The sequence below is a fragment of the Cephus cinctus genome, unplaced genomic scaffold (genome assembly GCF_000341935.2).
Source record: "Cephus cinctus unplaced genomic scaffold, Ccin1 Ccin1_scaffold0091, whole genome shotgun sequence".
Lineage (NCBI taxonomy): Eukaryota > Metazoa > Arthropoda > Insecta > Hymenoptera > Cephidae > Cephus > Cephus cinctus.
Window position 1 is genome coordinate 150010 of NW_014332830.1, and position 18573 is coordinate 168582.

General features: G+C 43.0%; 1 protein-coding gene and 1 long non-coding RNA gene across 3 annotated transcripts in view; one reads left to right on the forward strand and one right to left on the reverse strand.

Annotated features, from left to right (window-relative positions):
* The window catches only part of LOC107273299 (probable G-protein coupled receptor B0563.6), a 29934-nt gene extending 12465 nt beyond the window's left edge, over positions 1–17469 (forward strand). For both annotated transcript variants that reach the window (XM_025090955.1, XM_015751363.2), the window contains exons 3-6: positions 15118–15267; positions 15467–15717; positions 15802–16089; positions 16289–17469. In XM_025090955.1, the coding sequence (XP_024946723.1) occupies positions 15118–15267; positions 15467–15717; positions 15802–16089; positions 16289–16537 (938 nt within the window). In that variant the 3' untranslated portion in view covers positions 16538–17469. The remainder of the gene's footprint in view (positions 1–15117; positions 15268–15466; positions 15718–15801; positions 16090–16288) is intronic.
* Positions 10098–10711, reverse strand: LOC107273305. The gene is made up of 2 exons (XR_001539199.2): positions 10548–10711; positions 10098–10472 (listed from the first exon to the last, which is right to left on the reverse strand). It is a non-coding gene; the product is annotated as an uncharacterized LOC107273305 (long non-coding RNA).
* Positions 17470–18573: the final 1104 nt, after the last annotated feature.

Sequence of the window (18573 nt, forward strand, 5' to 3'; positions counted from 1 at the left end):
CCCAGAAGATGCCATTGCTTTTACGTTTTCGTATTTTCTCCTGAAAGAGTCGCCGAATAGTTTTGCGGGACTTTCAATTTCTTTAGTCATTTCCGACCACTTGCTAAACCAGCTGAGTCCCTACATTAAGGGGAAATTACGAGCCTAATTTGATTTAGTATTTTCGTCGAAAGCTCCAATAGCTTCGTCTATCGAATTTCACTGAGAATTCGATGGGAATTCCAGCACGTTTGTCGGTTTACGTGAAACAATGAAAAAGTGTTTGTAGCACTAGGAACTATTAGTTATTTCCATCGGTCTTTCGAGACTGGGGTCTCCCCAGTGTTTGCAAGTAGTCCGCTAGTTTTCTCTTCTCATTACTCCGACCTATGACCTTTCTATTCTTCGCCTTACTTAAACATCTCTGCCATTGTCAATAGGCGCTGTCATTGACAAGGGTCACTTTCTTGACTCTTCCAGCCCCCTATTTGCTCGTGAGATAAGTCCCTCTCCTATAGAACCAAGACATCTTTTCGCACAATGAAAATTCACCCCAATCAACACGATTTTCATGTATTTTCTTAAGCATGTCATGTTACGCGTACAATTAATTGGCTCCATAGAAAGGTCATCGATATAAAAGATATATTTGTTCGTCAGGTCAATTTTCGAAATAGCCTTGATAACGATCGCAATTACACATCGGAAATTAAAATCACTGAATCGACATCGCAATAGCAATTGAGACCCGTTAGACTGAAGAATGTCAAGGGGGGTAGGTTTAGTCGTTAATCACAGGGCTAATACAAATTCCATGTATGAACAATGTCTCTATTGACATTGGGGTTGGATTACTGAAAGAAATAAGGCCACGGCCAAGATCTTCACGGGAATTCACAAGGGTGCGTTTCCATCCCCGAATAAAGGAGACCGTGTTAAATTTATACCACACAATGTTCTTGGTAACTCCGAAAATACTTCGAGGGGATAACAAAATATTTTTACCAACCACCATCGTTAGCTCCAGTTTTTTTTTTTCTTTTTTTTTCTAAACTTCAGGCAAACTGAAATTTATGTCTCCTGGCATATCATTATATGTACAATAGTAAAAGGCATCGGATGCCTCTTATAAAAATAAATATTACGTAGACGATGCTTCTACTAATATTCATCCCCAAGTAGTTTCCCTTATATGTAATTCTTATCTGATTCTTATACGACAGGACAACGCACCCCGCTGCGCATTGTCTTTTCTTTCTGTTCGACTGACAAGAGCATCCAATACGTTCGATATTGTCACGTCAGAATATCAGCGTAAGAAAATGTGATCCGTTCGAAAGAACCTTCCTTTGCTTGGAGGAAGAAAGAATAATATTTCTCTTTGTAGAGTACCAATCGTAATACCCATATACATATATACATAGAAACGTCACACCCTGTAGATGCATATTTGCCCCCGAATGCAATTTCGAACGTGGAGAATTTACCTTATTGACGAGTGCCAATGCTACAGACTACCTTCTGGGGGTGGTAGCACCGCCACCCTCTTGGAACACTGGCTATCCGAGTATTCGGCCGGTATAAGGGGTGAACGGTAACGAAATGGAAAATCCTATCATGTTCATCGGTTCATTGAACACGACTTTAATGAATAATACAAGAAAGCTTTTGTGTTTCGTGGACTTATTTCACCCCTAAAATGTTTAGGCTTTCTTTTAATACAAAGATAGCCAACATTAAGCCATTCAGAAAGAGGGTTAAAAGTTCTTCCCTTTTCCCCCGTACCTCCCTACCTCTACGGGCATCCCAACGTTAATGACCGCGTTATGCCTCCACACGCCAGAGGATGAAACGATTGACTGACCCCGAAAAGTTTGTTGGGACTTTTTTCTCTCCTTTGCTCTCTCTCTCTCTCTCTCTCTCTCTCTCTCTCTCTCTCTCTCTCTCTCTCTCTACCTTCTTCGTGCTCCTGCTTCGCGTTCACGGAGAATACCACAAAGTTTCGGAGCTTGATTCATGGTTTTAATCAGGGCAGCATTGAATCTTTTAACTCGGCCCTGAGTATAAGGGAGAAACGAATAACGACGCTGAAACTCCTGTCCCGCGCTTTTGCCTCGAAGTCCGAATAAATAACAAGTTTACCAAAGCTTCACGTTTCCGTTGACCCGCCGCGTCATAGACCAACCCTTCGTTCCTTCTTCGAGTCCTATATATACTTTGCAACTGTCTACCCAGTTTCGCGACACTTTCTGGAAAGCACCTGCTACCATAGCGCTGACGTAATAATTCTGCAGCGCCTTTACGTTCTGCCAAGGCTCCCACTCAAGAATCCGTATGACGCGTCGTTATCGTCGCTCGGACAATCAGTTCGTTTTTCTTTTCCGTTTCTTTGACTCACGAGTTGCACGGTTGTGCTTGGCGCTCGGAACTTTAATCGAGAAAGTATTTGGTGGCTTGAAAATTTATTCGGATTCCATGAAGACGTTATCGAGGCGTCGTTCACAGTGACCACAGGAGAGTTTCTGATATCGATTGAATTGCGACTGATTTCATTTTACGTTGAACCAAGAAAAAATTCAAGCTATTTTTATTAAAATATTTGTACGTTGTCGAAATTTGGTAATTTTACATCCACCCCTTTTTTTTTTAATGGACGACTATTTCGTCGCGAGTAATCTCTTGCTTGTCATTTTAAGCTCCGTATGATCTTCAGTCACGAGTTGACAATCACGCGATTTCCATAAGTGGTTCTGTAATTTTCCCTTTTCGACTTCAGGGTAACTTCTACCAGGGCAAAAGAGCTTGTTAAGCAAAAGTCTACTTTTCAAACAGAAATTGTAGTTCAACGTAAAATTCCGTAATACGTGTGACTGGAGAAAAAGAAAAAAAAAAAGAAAAATTTCCGAGTTATCAAACTTCGTGAAATTTCGCTGAGCGACGATTATCGCACTGAAATCATAATTTATCGTGTGAAACAGCCCCTATTGAACTTTTCGAAACGTTATTGACGTTCGCTCGAGTAATCGAGTTTTTCCATACAATTTTTTATGATACAAAAATCGGTGACTACGTATTCCATAAATTGTCGGAAATTGGATATTCGCACGAATATACGAGGCTACGATGACTATGACGTAATCGAGATCGATTCGATCAGATTCTCATGCTACGATTAACTTTTCTTCGAAACGAACTGTGAAGTCGAAAAAAAAGGTATTTTTCTAACGCTCCTTCGCAGTTGTCTACCAGTGAAAAAAAAAATCCTCCGGTTGTTATTCTTAGCTTATTTTCTATTGTACACGTATGTTGCGTACGACGGTACAAAGGCAATATATTCCTTTCTGACAATACAAAGAAGACTAGTCAGGCTTCGACAACGAATTGGCCCGTCATGTCCAGCGAAAATAGAAAATCGACATGGCGTCGATAGCAACAGGAATTCCTACGTGTCCGATCGAGAATACGCGAATGTAGTGAAATTCCATTGGCGTCTCTCGAGAAATTCCAGAAGGTCGAGTAAGGTTCTAAGCCTCCCCTGTGTAGGATCCCATTTACCGAATGTGGGCATCCGGTGTCTCTTTGAAAAATCAAAGGAGACAGACGTCATTTTTCGAATTTTTCCTAATACGTCGCGCAGCCCCGAGGTGCTCTTGTAGCCATCGATTCTTAGGACATCCCTCCCCCCGCCTGCCCCCCATTCGCAGAACCACCTACCAAGGACCCCATGACCCCGTTTCCAAGAAATTCCTTCGATAAAAGCGCCAGGATCATCCCTTACAACGATAAATCGCCATAGCGTCACCTACGCTTAAGCTCCTTTCACTTCCCCTCTTCCGCCGCCCTGATTATACAATGAATTTCAATTGTCCTCGATTTTACGTGTTTTCGCCAAGTCGAGCGGAATTCCTTAATTTCTCACATTTTTTAACAGAGTCCTCGCCTTGTCAGTCCTTGATACCTCGATTCCAGGAAAAGTAATGCAGCGACCATCGCAATTTTTTTTTTCTTGAACAGTTATTTTCGCCCTTCGAGGTGAAAGTTGAAAAACGCGTAAATCAGATGTTTCTTGCCCTCGAGAAACACAATGTCAAAAGGTTTCTCAGGGTATTTTCGGTTTTCTTCGAACCATTCGAATCTTCGGCTCCAGCATCCATTTTTCGACTCTCCTCTCTATGGCTTCTTCCATTATTCGAACCATTCTTCGAATGATTTTTCAAGTAGATTTCCGCAAAATATTTTCTCCCATCGCTTCTCCAGCCCAGCCAATCCTTTTTCCTTTTTCTTCTTTTTCTTCTTTCCTTCGACGACCCAGCATCCCCTTTTTTCTCCTTTTCATCTTCGCTCCCCCCCGTCCCCCCTAACCGGGAATGGATTGGACTTTGCAATTTATATGCAGCGACTCTTCCACAGAGCGATGTGTCGTCTAGTGACTCCTTAAGATAGTCACAGTCACGTATGACGCGGCTAGTCTGACGTCGAATAACACGCGTGACGAGACTCCGTCATCCTTCGGGGATTCGTTGGACATTATTTGCATTTTCCGTTAAGAAGCTAAATAACCCAGAAACAGAAAATGATTAAGACGAAGAAGAAAAAAAGAGCATCGGCTGACTTTCCCTTATCAATTACCCTCATCTGGTTCAATGAACCAATTGGGAGCAGGTGACCCGCTGTTCAATAAAAAATATGAGGGATCCGGCAAATTCCTTAACCCCTTAACGAGACGAAGATCGATGAGAGATTTAACGATGTTTACTCGTAGCTCTTATATTGTCAAGCGCAATAAAAATGGCCACCCGTTACTTTAAAGCCTCGAGGGTTTCCGTATTTCTCCTGTCCCCCGTCTCTGCTCGTTCTTTCTGCCAAGTGAGACGAACCACGTGGCGCAGGGACGTATCAAGCGAATTAAAGAGGAGCTTCCCTCGTGAGGACCTCGAATTACCAGCAAGCATCCCGTGACGCGATGGGTAATTGCCATGTTAACTGTGATATTTACAGGGGAGGACTGGTACGTGCCTCTTAATTTATCTTCTTTCAATTCCACTATATTACAAAATAGTAACAACAAAATGCCTGAGGATGTTCAATAGAAACCCTCATAGTTTAATATCAGGCTATATCGGCGCCTGTAATTACCTCACTTTTCCCGGGGGTTGTTTTAACTCGCTACAAAACCGGTTCATTCGGCGGGATTAGCGAGAGGTCAAAATTTCCGAAGTGAATCTCATCCCTCATCGCCCCCCCCCCCATCCTCATCCCAACTCGCCGATTCTTCCTCAGGAATTTTCCATTCGACCCACGTCCCCAGTTCCGCCCTATTTTCGCCTCTCGCTCGACGCGCCGACTGCAGGAGCGACTGTCGTTCGTTCGCAAAATGTATGCACAATGCACATCCACAGGTACCTTACCGATGCGAGCCAGCGGAGAGAAAACGTTATACCGGGTGTGCGTCAATCGATCTAAGGCAATGGTATACGTATGCATGTATATCAGTGAGACGTGTGGTATTACGACGTGAATGACGGGTAGGTGATTTTTTTATGGACAAACATCGAAAGCATCGTTGATCCAGTGTTTATCAGGGGCTATTGTCATGTGTATGGATATTTTCTTAGAATAAGATCCGACGGTTCAAAGAATAGGATCCGCACGACACACTTGACGCGTAGAGAGACAGGCACTTGCAAAAGTTGCAGAGGTTCAAAAGCAGTTGGCGCGGGTTCCTCGTACCGAACGTTTTACCAAATTGTCCGAATCTTGGGAGACTTTCTTGTTTTCGCGAAGAAGCCGCGTGTCGCGGCGTGGAAAAAAGTGTCGGGAAACTTTAGCAAAAGGAAAGTGCATAGGGATTGAGTTGCGTCATGAGGGTGACGTGGGGTATTAACTTTTGTCGTCTTTTCCGAAGGATCCTTAAGGCGTCTAGGACCTTTGGAATTGACGTGTATAGTACATACCATAAGACATCGTTATATCGTACTTTTCTTTTTCCTTTGAACCAATGGCTGCCATGGGAGTCACAGCGACGACCGACCATTCAATTTAATATATCTATAGGGTTCGACTACCGTCACACCGTACGGAATACTAGGATATGACCACGTGATGTCATTCGTATGTATTTTACATAAAATACGTATATATATATACTATGTGGTACGTTTCCTTTAATATGGAAAAAAATGTTTGTTGTACCAAGTAAAAGGTTGATATCAATCTTTTCGAAAAAATCGATAAATGACTTCCGATAGAGTTTAACTGAAATTAATGAGAATTTGAGTCGCCAGTCCAATTTCGAAATGCTGCCTTAGGTTTTAATGGCAAACGCACGTAACGGGTGTGACCGTAAGTCAAAGTTCATTCTTTACGTAATTTCTATGTGAGAACATCGAATTAGCGTGTAAATAATTCAGTGGCCTGGATCTTAAGATTTACATATCTGACTGCACGTGGTGCAACGAAAACTCGTGAAAATCTCGAAGCAGAATCGAAGTCATAAATTCTCTTTACATGGTAGGTAGGTAGATGGATGGTACATGCTACAAAAAATATCAGTTGTATAACCTCGGATATGCATTACGTGTATATTCGACCAAGAAAAATGCTCAAGATAAGATACGTGACGTAAACTCAGAAAAAATATTTCAGTCGTTCCCAGTACGTCATATTTGTAGACCATTAGCAAGTCGAGTTCGACGCGTATTCTGTATAGAGACTTCATAAATATTTATTAGCCGCCATTTGTTTCTGTTGTTTAATAAAAAGTTCGAGCATCCATATCTCGTCACTATGAATCGCTTCTCAGAGAGCACCCGGTATACTTCACGGCTGCAGTCCTCGAATCTGGAGCAAACTAGATAGCTGGCAACTAACTGATGCATAACTTAACTTACGTGTGTTTACCGTTCGTTCGCTTGCTCGTTGGTTAGTGGCTCAGAGTTTTCATGGAATCCTGGGTTCATGGGTTCAAGAGTTCATATAGGTTCATGGATTTATAATAGATTCGTTAATACCCTAGTATCGTTCCTATATCTTTCCAAGTTACTTTTCAAAAAGAATTTTCCAAACGGAAATGGGAAATCCAGTTGTGCGGAAACTCGCTGAAAATAATCAATCAAATTCGACCAAAGGAAACGCGATAATGTTCAAGCGACCAGAAAGTTTAATTGATTTCTCGCAATTCTCACGCGTTGGGAACTTTTTGAATTGCGTGACGTCATACCAGCCGAACTCGCACGTGGACTCCATTTTAATGTTGAATTCATTATTCGATTCGATGATGCTATTTTTAGGACACCGTGTATCCCCATGGGGTAATACGGCAGTGTCTTCTTTGCTCCTGTCTTGCAGCATTGAGTATTGGTCGGTACCTTTTGAAACACCTTGTACAAGAGGAAGGATCATTTTCTTGCATAAGAAAGATAAGCCAAAGTGGATACCCGAGGAGGCTGCACTCTCTATGCAAAACGAGTAGCTGATCGTTGTTAATTTTACGTCCAAAGCCGACGGCCATCTTTCCTGTTTTTAACCATTTTTCCCACATTTTCCAGTCTCCCGATGGATATCGCTAGTTATTTACCAAAACTCATGGGTTCCTGTGTCTTCGATGATACCCAGCATCCATGTCATCCGGACGTTCTGGAGCATTGAGATCCCGCAAGGAGCTTCGATCTCGGATGCTTTTATAAAAATAGCACAATCTCTCCTTCAAACTCGATTCGTTAAAACTTTCAAACCCTCATTGAGTTTGAGATAGTGGGGCAAAAAGTTGGTTGCAGGAGCAAAAAGAAGAGCAGGTCAGGTTAAACCAGACCGGATATCTCGAGCCCCGAGGGAGTGACCATCGAATCGCACGAAAATCACGACTCGCGCCGCGAATTCACACGGAAGATGGAATTACGCGGGTCACGCAAAGCACCTCTACGTTTTGCGCTATCGGATTGACCTTTCGAGGATAACTAAAACCCTACTCTCGGTGTACCTCGTTCTACCCTTGGCGGTAGGTCGCAAAGAGCCGACCAAGGAGACGCCTCGATATTCCCAACCTTCGTGAACAAAGTTCACAGAGACAACTTGAAAATACTAAATTACATTCTCATACGGAGTTTACGTGTTACGTGGATAACAAGAATACAGCGGAAACTTTATTCGATATTGATTGATCGCGCCTAACCTAACCTAACCTAACCTAACCTAACCTAACCCAACCCAATCAATCCGATCACCGATTCTCGTAAACGTGACCGCTTACCAAAGTGCTGTTATCAAGTTATATTTTCCCGATGTTCTACCAAGTAAGGGGCGTGGCGAGAAATAAAGAATGAAAGATAAAAGATAAGAAGATAAGGGATAAGCGTCATGAAGGTAGGGGGGAGGGGCCGCTGGAGCACGCAGCTATGATCGAGATGGGCGGTGATAAAATGCAGCGACTCTTCCGTTGTCTCTTCTAGCCGAGGACAATATTCTCGCGGAATGGTTTATTACCGCGTTGGCAATATTGCACATTCACCCCCTTCACCCCACCTTCACCCCCTTCACCCCCACTTCACCCCCTTCACCCAGTGCAGTCTGAACTCCCTCGCGGCTCTTGGCTTTGCCCCTCTGCCCTTCAGACTTCGTGCCCTTCGCCCTTTAACCTCCGTCACTCCCCCCCCCCCCCCCCCGGTGAACTCCCTCGCGGCTCTTGGCTTTGCCCCTCTGCCCTTCAGACTTCGTGCCCTTCGCCCTTTAACCTCCGTCACTCCCCCCCCCCCCCCACCTGGCCACATCGTCCTCTACGCTCAACAAGGTAGCAACCCTTGTAGTTATGAGTTTTTCAAGCTGGATCATTGCCCCCTTTTCTACGGGGTCGACAGCCTCTTTTTCAACAGGTTTCCATTTTTCGCCGTTATATTTCCACGTCCGCAGGTCACGCTCGACCACTTGGTTTTTTTGGGGAAATTTTCTTTATTAAAAAAATATAACCGACCCTCATCCCCGTTATCGCCCATTACTCTTCCTTTATGATTTCCTTCCGGTGTACTTTCGATTCGACCTCTCTCAGTACTTTGGCTCGTGCAGTTTCAAAGTAACGAGTCAGCGCGAGGCGTCGCTGAGCGTCGCCGAGCGTCGCCAATGCTCCTAGAAAAGCTTCGACGCCTTTAATAGTCTCCAGCTCACGAGAATGATTCGTGGTGGCAATAACGAGTTTCCCTTGCGTAACCATTTCAAGGAGAAGGACATTAAGAGAGAGAGAGGGAGAGAGAAAAGAGGAGATAAAGACGGGAGAGACAGAGTAAGCTGACGCTTTTGCAACGCGATTCGATAAAAGCAACTACCTTAAAATTCTAGGCTTTATTCAGACTTGAAACTTTAATGATATTTGCCTTACAACCAGACGTTTGCATGTGGTCTGTCGCATTGTCGTCCCTGAATTTAATGAAAACGCGCATGAACGAGATGTGCGAGCATGTCGGACCGATTTGAAATTATTTCGTAATCTCTATCCGGCAACGATTCATCGTCGGTTTCAATGGAAACGTGTCATTTTCTTGGGCAGTTATATACGAGCCAATGTTATTTCGCTGTCTGGATGCTAATGTGGGGTTTGATCACTCTTTGTCCTCGAGTAGCAATCTCGATAACGGGTCGGACAAAAGTACGCAACACGCCCACGCCCCTCTGATATACATACAGACGTCAAAAGGTTCCTTTATTTTTTTTCTACCTATAGTTATATGGATACGTGTGCGTAGGAGTGAACCGTGACGCAATTTGCACGATGATAATAGCGAGAAAAAGAAATCCGAATTGAACTGTACGAACGATCAAAACCCTTGAGCAAGTGTGTTGACGGCTAGACGAAATTCTTATGGGAATGAAGATGAAAAGGAACCCTTGGCAATATTGAGGGAAATCTTTTGGGTTTTTCCATGGAGACCAAGGGTGTAGGTGGGGTCGCTCGAAATCGCGATGACGGGAACCCCAGCAAATTCTTTTTACGTTTTATGAAATTGATGGTAAAAAGGAAATATGAACGAACTCGAGGACGCATGATTCGAATTGTTGAGTCCCTTTGGCTCCGTTGTAACGAATGCGTAATATTGAGAGTATTTTTATTTTTTGAAAAGATAATAAAGAAATTCACTTAACTTCAGGATTTAATAACAGTATTTATAAATTTAAATCGGATACATACGCGTGTCTCACACCTGTAAGAACCTATTGATCTTTTAATGTAATATCGCAAACTCCATAAATATTCATTCCACTTATCTAGTATTTCTTTATACGTCGAGTTCAGCCCCGATCGACGTCACAGCTCCGGTCGATGCATCGCCAATTTGTTTATTCCAGGTTGGATATCCTCTAGTCACATTTCGTATTCCACATACCAGTTGACGAAGGTTTGAAATATCAAAGATTCTCATACTGGGCTCATCGTTCTTCTTTGCTTCGAAATTATTCCACTCGTCCGTCTTAATAAGACAAGTCACACAGCCTATGGGTTCCGTCGCCTATTCGAGAAGAAGATATGTACTATTATATTTGAACGCAAGAATACGGCTATACAACACGGCTGTTGAACGTACCTAGACTTTAGTGTTAAATCTATCGTGCATCTAGATCGCATGTTAATTGGCAAAAGGGAAGACAGCATGGAAGAGAAATAGACTCACGGGTACCACTTAACCTACGATAGCTAGTAGTTAGAGAAAATATTCCCGCGATTGGCGAGACTCCTGGCGGTAGACGATCCAACTAAAACTAAAAGGAATAGCCTAAGCTTAATAGAAGGAATGCCTGTCGGTAAGTGGGTAAGGGACACCTACTTTCCATAGGCACACAGTCGCACTGGAACTTCTTGACAGATATATACTGAAAGAAAACGGGGATCTTAAAAAAGGAGGAACGAAACATTGAAGATTACACAAATTTTCTTCAAAAGGCGAAATATTTTATGAATTTATCAGCTACAAAGATATGTAATATTGAGTGATTGTAAGGATAACGTTGGAGATGTGAAATGCCATTGGAAATTATCACTCCGCCGATGTACGTTAAGAATAGATATGCCTGAGTCGCTTTTATTGAATAATGCAAAAATCCATTAGCTTTGCGCGGTATCGTTTGAAATTGTTGATTTGTTCTTACAACAAAGTCTAATTGATACGCTATGGGCTTATTCGATACATAAAGTTTCACTTGAGAATTATTATCACAGTTATTTGCCAACTAATACAATCATAACGGCCTTTACTAACTTGAACTTTCCATATTCGGGAATGCTTATTACACGAGGCGTGCGGGTGTCCCCTGCATAAATCCTGTTTTAATTATTGTCTGCCTTCATTAGTACGGCACGGCCCTTCTATTTATATGTATATTAAAGCCGTTTGCCGATTTCGCGCGCGACCCTGGATTATCTTTAACTGGGGCTTTTCCAGTTGGCATTACGAGTCCTTCCTGTTCACTAATATTACCCAATACGTTCCTGTTCGCACGTCGATCAATCGCTCCCTCGCCAATATTCCCATTCTCACCTTTTTGCCCCGAGGCCTGTATCTAGTTTTTCCGTTTTTCCTCTTTTCTCAGTATTTCATTTTGACTTACTCATCTCTTTCGTCCGCTAAAATTTTGATCTTTTTTTTTATAAATTCCCCTCTTTCTTCATTTTTGACTTCGAGTGTATAAATTAGTTCATTTTTTTCAAAATATTTTTTATTTCGTTCTCCGCCATTCATGTTTGGTTCCTTCGGTACTTTCTTCATCTTCGCCCACTACGTTCATGTAGCTAACCGAATATACTTCGACATTTTTTTCCCTTCGGTGAAAATGGGGTAAAATCGAGAAAGTCACAACGAAACGATCGACAGAAATAATATAGCTGTTTTTGAGGGTGAGTCCGACTCGATGAATTGCCCTTGTTTAACACGCCAGCGAGAGACCGAAAAGCGGTGACTTATATTTCACTTGGCTACCCCTCATGATAAATTACAGAGACTGGGAACTCGACTACTCCGCTTTTCAATAAATTAAACATCTCGAAGTGCGATTTGTAATGCGTCCTCCGAAGCACGAGTCGACCATAAGAAGCATTTTCCAGCACAGTCCTCGAGTCACTTCCGCGTTTCCCGTACCAAGACATCTCAGCCTCCACCTTCGGCGCCCCGACTCTCCCGTCCGCAAAACATCTTTTTGTTTCTTTTCGCCGCTTGATGGATTTTATTGAGAATTCTATTAAAGCATTTTCACAGTATTCTTATCACGTACTTTTCTTCCGACGAGTTTTTCAGACTCACTGTGCCTGACCAATTAGGCATTCTCAGTTTTCAATGACTCAATAGGGCTAACTTTCATTTCAGCGAACCCCATTAAAAACCCTTGCGCCTTGTTTTTTACGTGAAGCAGGAAATAATTATGAGGGATAATCGCAGGGATAATAGTCTTTATTTTTTAATTGACAGATGTGGAACTATGGTTTAGCTTCATCTTCTTCTCGAGGGGATGATATTTCTGAAACTGTCATATTTGTTACGCATTGTTGTTTTTTTTTTTTCGTAAGAAAAAACTTGTTCAAATTTATGGTCCAGCTCATAAGACCTGGAAAGTTTTACATCTTAGTCTTTTGCCACGGGATTCTGCACAGCTGTACATTAATAACGCGATACAGAAAAATGAAGATGGAAAATTGCGACAGATCTTGGATAAAAGGGCTAAAGGATTTAATTGAGCTCAACGCCATTTAAATTGTGTCGACACTTACGACCCGCTGGTTATATTTTTTGCTTGAAAATCAAGCCAAATGCTTGAAGCCAATCTTCTATACTTTTGTGTATCAATCAGCCTTCTGATATGGGCGCCAAGAGAGAAGTTTTTATCGAGGGTCTATTTATACCGTCAGCCAGAGGATGGGACACCAGCAGAAACTTTATTTTTTCAAGGTTCAAATTGCGTCCCGACTAGACGTTTTTAATGATAAAAATGATTTTAAAAAAATTTGACGCGTACTGTATTTGTAGAGTTTGTTTTTGAACATTTTTTATTATTTAACGTTGCTCTGGGCTTCTTTTCCAAATGTATTTCACAATTTATTACATTTTTGTGAAAATTATTTATTTGTATCAGGGACATGATGCACGTTTTTCGTATCGTCGTTGTGGAGGACACGAGATTTTTCCTTCGTCTAGGGAATTTAGCAAACAGACAATGAATTTTACTGAACGTAAAAGACAGATATTATGTGGCAATCGTGATATTCTATTTGGAAATAGTTTTTTCTTTTTTTTTCGAAAAGATTAAATAACGGATGGCCACATAAAGTCGCGTCGTTAACTCCAGATTAAATGTAATTCATTTGTTAGGGTATAGTCGGGGAAAGAAATTTGTTGATTACAAAATAGAGATCAAGCATAAGTTATCTCTGCTTGGAATTTAATTATTATTAATTTTTATCACAGATCAAGTAATCGAAGAGGGAAAGATAAGAAGAATAACATTGAGATGATTGGCTGTACGGATAAGGTGCCGGTGAACAAAAGTCATTCGAACTTATAACCGATTTGCATTGAAATGCAGGTCGAGGTCAAGTCCCATAAGAATTGTAATTTGCAATTCCAACTTAATGGACAAACTTTCTCATTCCTTTTCTTGCCACGAAACCCTACAAAACTTTTATGAGCTTAATACGATGCGAATTCGAATGGGTAAAGATGTGTCCCACTTTGATTCCAGTCAATTATTATTCCTCTTTTTATCCTGAAGCCGTATAAACTAACTTGTGTCCTTGAATATTCTCAAGAATTCTTTGCTAATGAAAACCATTGATATTCTGCACCGATGATATTAATAGGGATCCAATGATAAGAAAAGCACAGCTGGTAACATTGCAGTTACCGACCGAGCCTGAAACTGTTTTACCAGCAACGCATGGAGCTTGCGACGAGTGTCGATAATGAAGAAATCACGAAAGTTCCAAGCGGAGCTTTTCCTACTTTACCATATTACGTTCGATTTTCTTTGCAAAGTGGAAAATCCTGTTGCTAGTGTCGTTTACCTACCCCCGATATAACTTTCATGGACTCGGTGTAAATGTTAGTCCATGCAATACTGAAATTTCGACAAACAGAGAGACAATCGAGCGAGCAGATTTAAGAAGCGTGGAAGATCAAATAAAATATTTCAAGACTTTCCGTTTGACTAGCCCAGCTTCTTAATGCTCGCCAAGGAGCTCTGGGCTTCAGAATAAGGTAAAATCATCAAAAGTAAATGGAGACACTCAGGACAGGCGGATTTAGGTATCGGTAGGCAGCTCAGGCACCCAGTCCCAACAGTGAGTTCCCTTTGGCACCACAATAATAATTCTGTCCACGGATTTCTTTCTCATGCAAATCTCGCTTAGTGCTTTTATCTCCTTACACTCTTCCGCCGCTGCTCTCCTCTCGTCTCCACCCACCTATTCCTCCCTTTTTGCCGTCACGTCCGTGAGCTGCAACCCTTCCCACCCGATTTGGATTTTATGGTAATCCGACTTTATCCGCTGAATCGCGAAATAACCGACTACAATGAACATAGGATTTCAACACCCGCTCTTTCTTTTGCTTTCACCATTTCTCTTATTGGCCTTCAACCAATATCTTTCTACCGTATCAATCCCATTCGCATTATCACTGGTCCTGTGTATGTGTCTCTTTGACAATTTTTCTGTTTTATCGACAGTTACATATTTTCCCAGAAATATAATTGATTATACAAAAAAAAAATGAATTCCTGGTCTCATTCGGTTCCTAGTGCATCGTATTTACTACGCAATTATAGACATTTCCCAGGCAGAGCAAAGTCACGTACTTCAATTACCTTTGCGAAATTCCGCGTTAGTCAAATACGGGTACTAATTGGAGTCAACACGTTTCCAAGCACAGCCTTCCAGCCCAGGTTATCTCGCGGGATGAGAGCACATGTGCTCGCACGATTTGCAGGCAATAAAAATTTCACCGAGAAATTTCGAAAGAGCAAACAAAATCTCCCTATCGGTGAGATTGCACAATCGAGAAAATAATAAATTTTCCTCATATTGAATTTTCCCCAAATATTACCTAAACTGCTTTACCTCAGTAGCTACGCGTGCAAACAATGTCCTTGATCCGTATTCCTCTGTTACAGGATATTCAGCTGCTGCACTGCTAGCTATATTATTCTGCATCCCTTTCTCTCTAAGGGTTCTGATCCACAAGGAAACGGGAAGATGGAGCAACTGGACCCAAGCCTTCTATCACGCACACTTCGAACTATTTTTGGGAAACGGTTGCCTGGGTGAGATGCATACTTTTTTTCTCATCGCAGCATCAATAAATGGTCCAGGTATATTCGAGATGAAAAAAAGCGAAATTGAAGCTCCGCTCACGATCAACCTCAAAGGCGGAAGACGTTTTCGTTATCATTACGTGATTAGCCCTCGAGATAATCCAGTACCAATATTTATGCCCGTAGTAACGCCTATACTAATTTCCAGGTGTGGGAGTGATGATGCTCCTTGCTCTGACAGTGGAGCGTTACGTGAGCGTCTGTCATCCAGGACAACACACGAGGCCCCTGTGTGGACCACCCCACCTGACGGTGGTTCTCATTCCTCTGGCTACGTTCCTGGTCTATTTGCCAAGCATCTTTCGTGGCGAGATAACCACCTGTCTCTTAACACCTGCCGGCCCGCTCATTTATCAGAAGAGAGACAACATCTTCTTCATGCACTCCTTGTTCTATCAGGTAATCAGACCCACGTGGCATTTACATAGCACGGGATACACCAGCAACGGCCACGCACAGAAAGCACCAATTTACTTCTCCCAGGTATACAAAGTCGTATTGGAAATCGTCTTTAAAGTCGCGCCGACCATTCTGCTGGCCGGGTTCAATCTGCGGATCATGATAGTCTACAGAAGATCCTGCGAGCGCCGACGGAGGATGACGCTCTCGAGGACCGTGAGCAGCGACGAGGATCCCAGGACCTTCGCCGAGGAGAGGAGACTGGTCCTGTTGCTGGGCAGCACCAGCATCCTCTTTCTGGTGTGCGTCAGTCCTATGGTCATTCTCAATGTCACTCTTAGCGAGAGCAATCTCAGTCTGTATCCTTATCAGGTAAGGAGATTTATTATCGCACTTTCATATTATTAGGGATATTAATAATTCTCCCTGTGTCTGGATACGTGTACAAGTAGACTCCCCATCTTCCCCTTTATCGCCGAGCATGATCCGGCGTAGGGGAAGTCAGCCCCCCTCTCCTCGTCTCTTCTTCGCCCAGATTCTTTCTCTTGCACGGGACATTATTTGTCCGCAGGTCTTCCGAGCCCTGGCGAATCTCCTCGAGGTGATCAACTACTCCATAACGTTCTACATTTACTGCCTGTTCTCCGAAGACTTTCGTAACACCCTGATACGTACCTTCCATTGGCCCTGGGGGTCAGAGGGCAGAAGCGGTCGGGGCGTTCCCATGAAGCGCTCGCCGATACCGAGGCCCACGACCACGACTACACCACCGACGACCGCCGTCGCGACGCCCGGGCACGTGACGCGTGCCAGCGTCTAGCGATGTCACGGGCGCTGCTGCCAGGATCAGCGCCAAGAGAGAAGCGACAGTGTCCGACCTTGTCTACGTTATGGCGTCTCGGCGCTGTAAACCGACGGATGCGAGATTTCTTTTTATTCCGTCGGACAAGCCGACGCGAGGCGTCGGGCCTCTTTACGATTCTTTGACGTGGGAATAGCGGGAGAGAGAGAGAGAGAGAGAGAGAGAGAGAGAGAGAGAGAGAAACAGGAGAAAGTTTGATCTGTACTTATCTGTGATGACCGCCATTAGATTTTTCTACCGATGCGACGAGCGTCCCGACGCCATTTTTTGAAGAAAACTCATCACGAGCTTTTCATCGCGATGGACCGTTCCATGATGATTTGTAATCACTCCTGGACACTCTGCGGAGAATTTTGGAGATTACACTGGTCGTCGTTGAGGGGTCGAGTGAATTGGTATAATTATTTTTGCTGGTAAGAATTATCTGTAAACTTCGAATTAACTTGAGGGAGATAAAAGTGGTTTCGTCTAGTATGTAAATGTGTCATGGGGCAAAAGCTATGGAATCCAGAATGGGAAAAATAGCCCATGGGGTCTCTAGATTTTTGTTCGTCTTTTCTTCTTCCTTCTTTGCTGCTCCAGACTATCGGTGATACGACTCGTCCTGTACAGTCCTTTCGGTGCATTGGAACGCTTAATGGTCTCTTTTTTTCTACTTGACCAAATGGAAATGCGTGTAGTTTCGTTCCCAGTGCGAAGAGACGCGACAGCGTGGCGTTGCAGCAAGAAAGCAAAAGACAGGCAAACGGAGAATGAATGAATATATAGTAAACACGTGTATACGCAATGTTGCGAATGTTTAAAAGAAAACATACCATACCGAAAGTACGTGTTCGTAAATGTACAGTAATTCGTCATGCATGTGAAAATCATTGAATAAATCAGTCACTCGATACCAACGATCGAATAATTGTATTATTCACGAAACCAATCGCTACCCTGAAATCCTGTGTTGAACGATTCGTCCTTACTTTTCTGTTGAAAATTACAGATTTTGCAATTAAACAGATTGCGCAAGATTTCTAATCGATGATACGTATCTGGATTTAAAGAAATTGCAGGAGAATCAGGGATTAGCGTGAGAACCGCTAGAGAAAATAAACCCTTGTAATTTAGGGTATCAATTAAGACTGAGGATGGGGTTGCGGGATATCGAGTTAGTAGCGGAGGGATAGAGGCCTGGAGTGAGCCCTGTTCCGAGTAAAATAGTTAGGGGCTTTCGGTTTGGTGGGAAACCAGCCCTTACGGAAGTCCTTGTAGGCTACGAGGCTTCGGGACTCCAAGAGGAATTGCCGGGCACTTTGGCGTTCGCGCCCTTAAGAAATTCCTTCCATCGAATCCCTGCCGCGTCAACTCTCAAAATTCCCTACTGCAGCAGCCATTCATTTCAACCCTCGAAAGGTCCAACCGAGAGGACAACCCCTAGACTGGCCAATCATTTAGCCACCCTCCAATTTATCTATTCCAACCCCATCGTATCTTGGGTTTAACTAAATATACAAATCCTATTTCACAGTCCACGTCATATACATATACGTTACCCCTAAAGCACAACCAGTACCGAGATACAGCTCCTCAAGCTTTCTGTAATCGAATGAAACGATAAGGTAGTAAACTCCTGCAGAACATCGCATTTGGCCTGATTCACTAAAAAAAAAAATAAAAAAAAATAAAATAAAAAGTCGATTTCACCCCAAAACGAAAAAGATCCTACTTACTTGCACTATACTCTACGCTGATAAATTTTTTTAAGTCGTTACCCACGTAAAGGGTTGTACAATTTTTTCCAATGACGTCGGCCAAGCAAGTTCAGGGTTACGGAGAGGGGTGGTTAGTGAATGGCGCGACGTGATATCTACCCCCGGGCCACTGTCTTCAACCCTCTTTCTCTATCTTTGTCTCCTATCTCCGTCATATCTTGGTCTTGGCGGGGGTCGATCTAGAGGGTTGCTCCCGAGACTGGGGCTGCTCCTCTTCGGCTGGGCGGTTCTCGC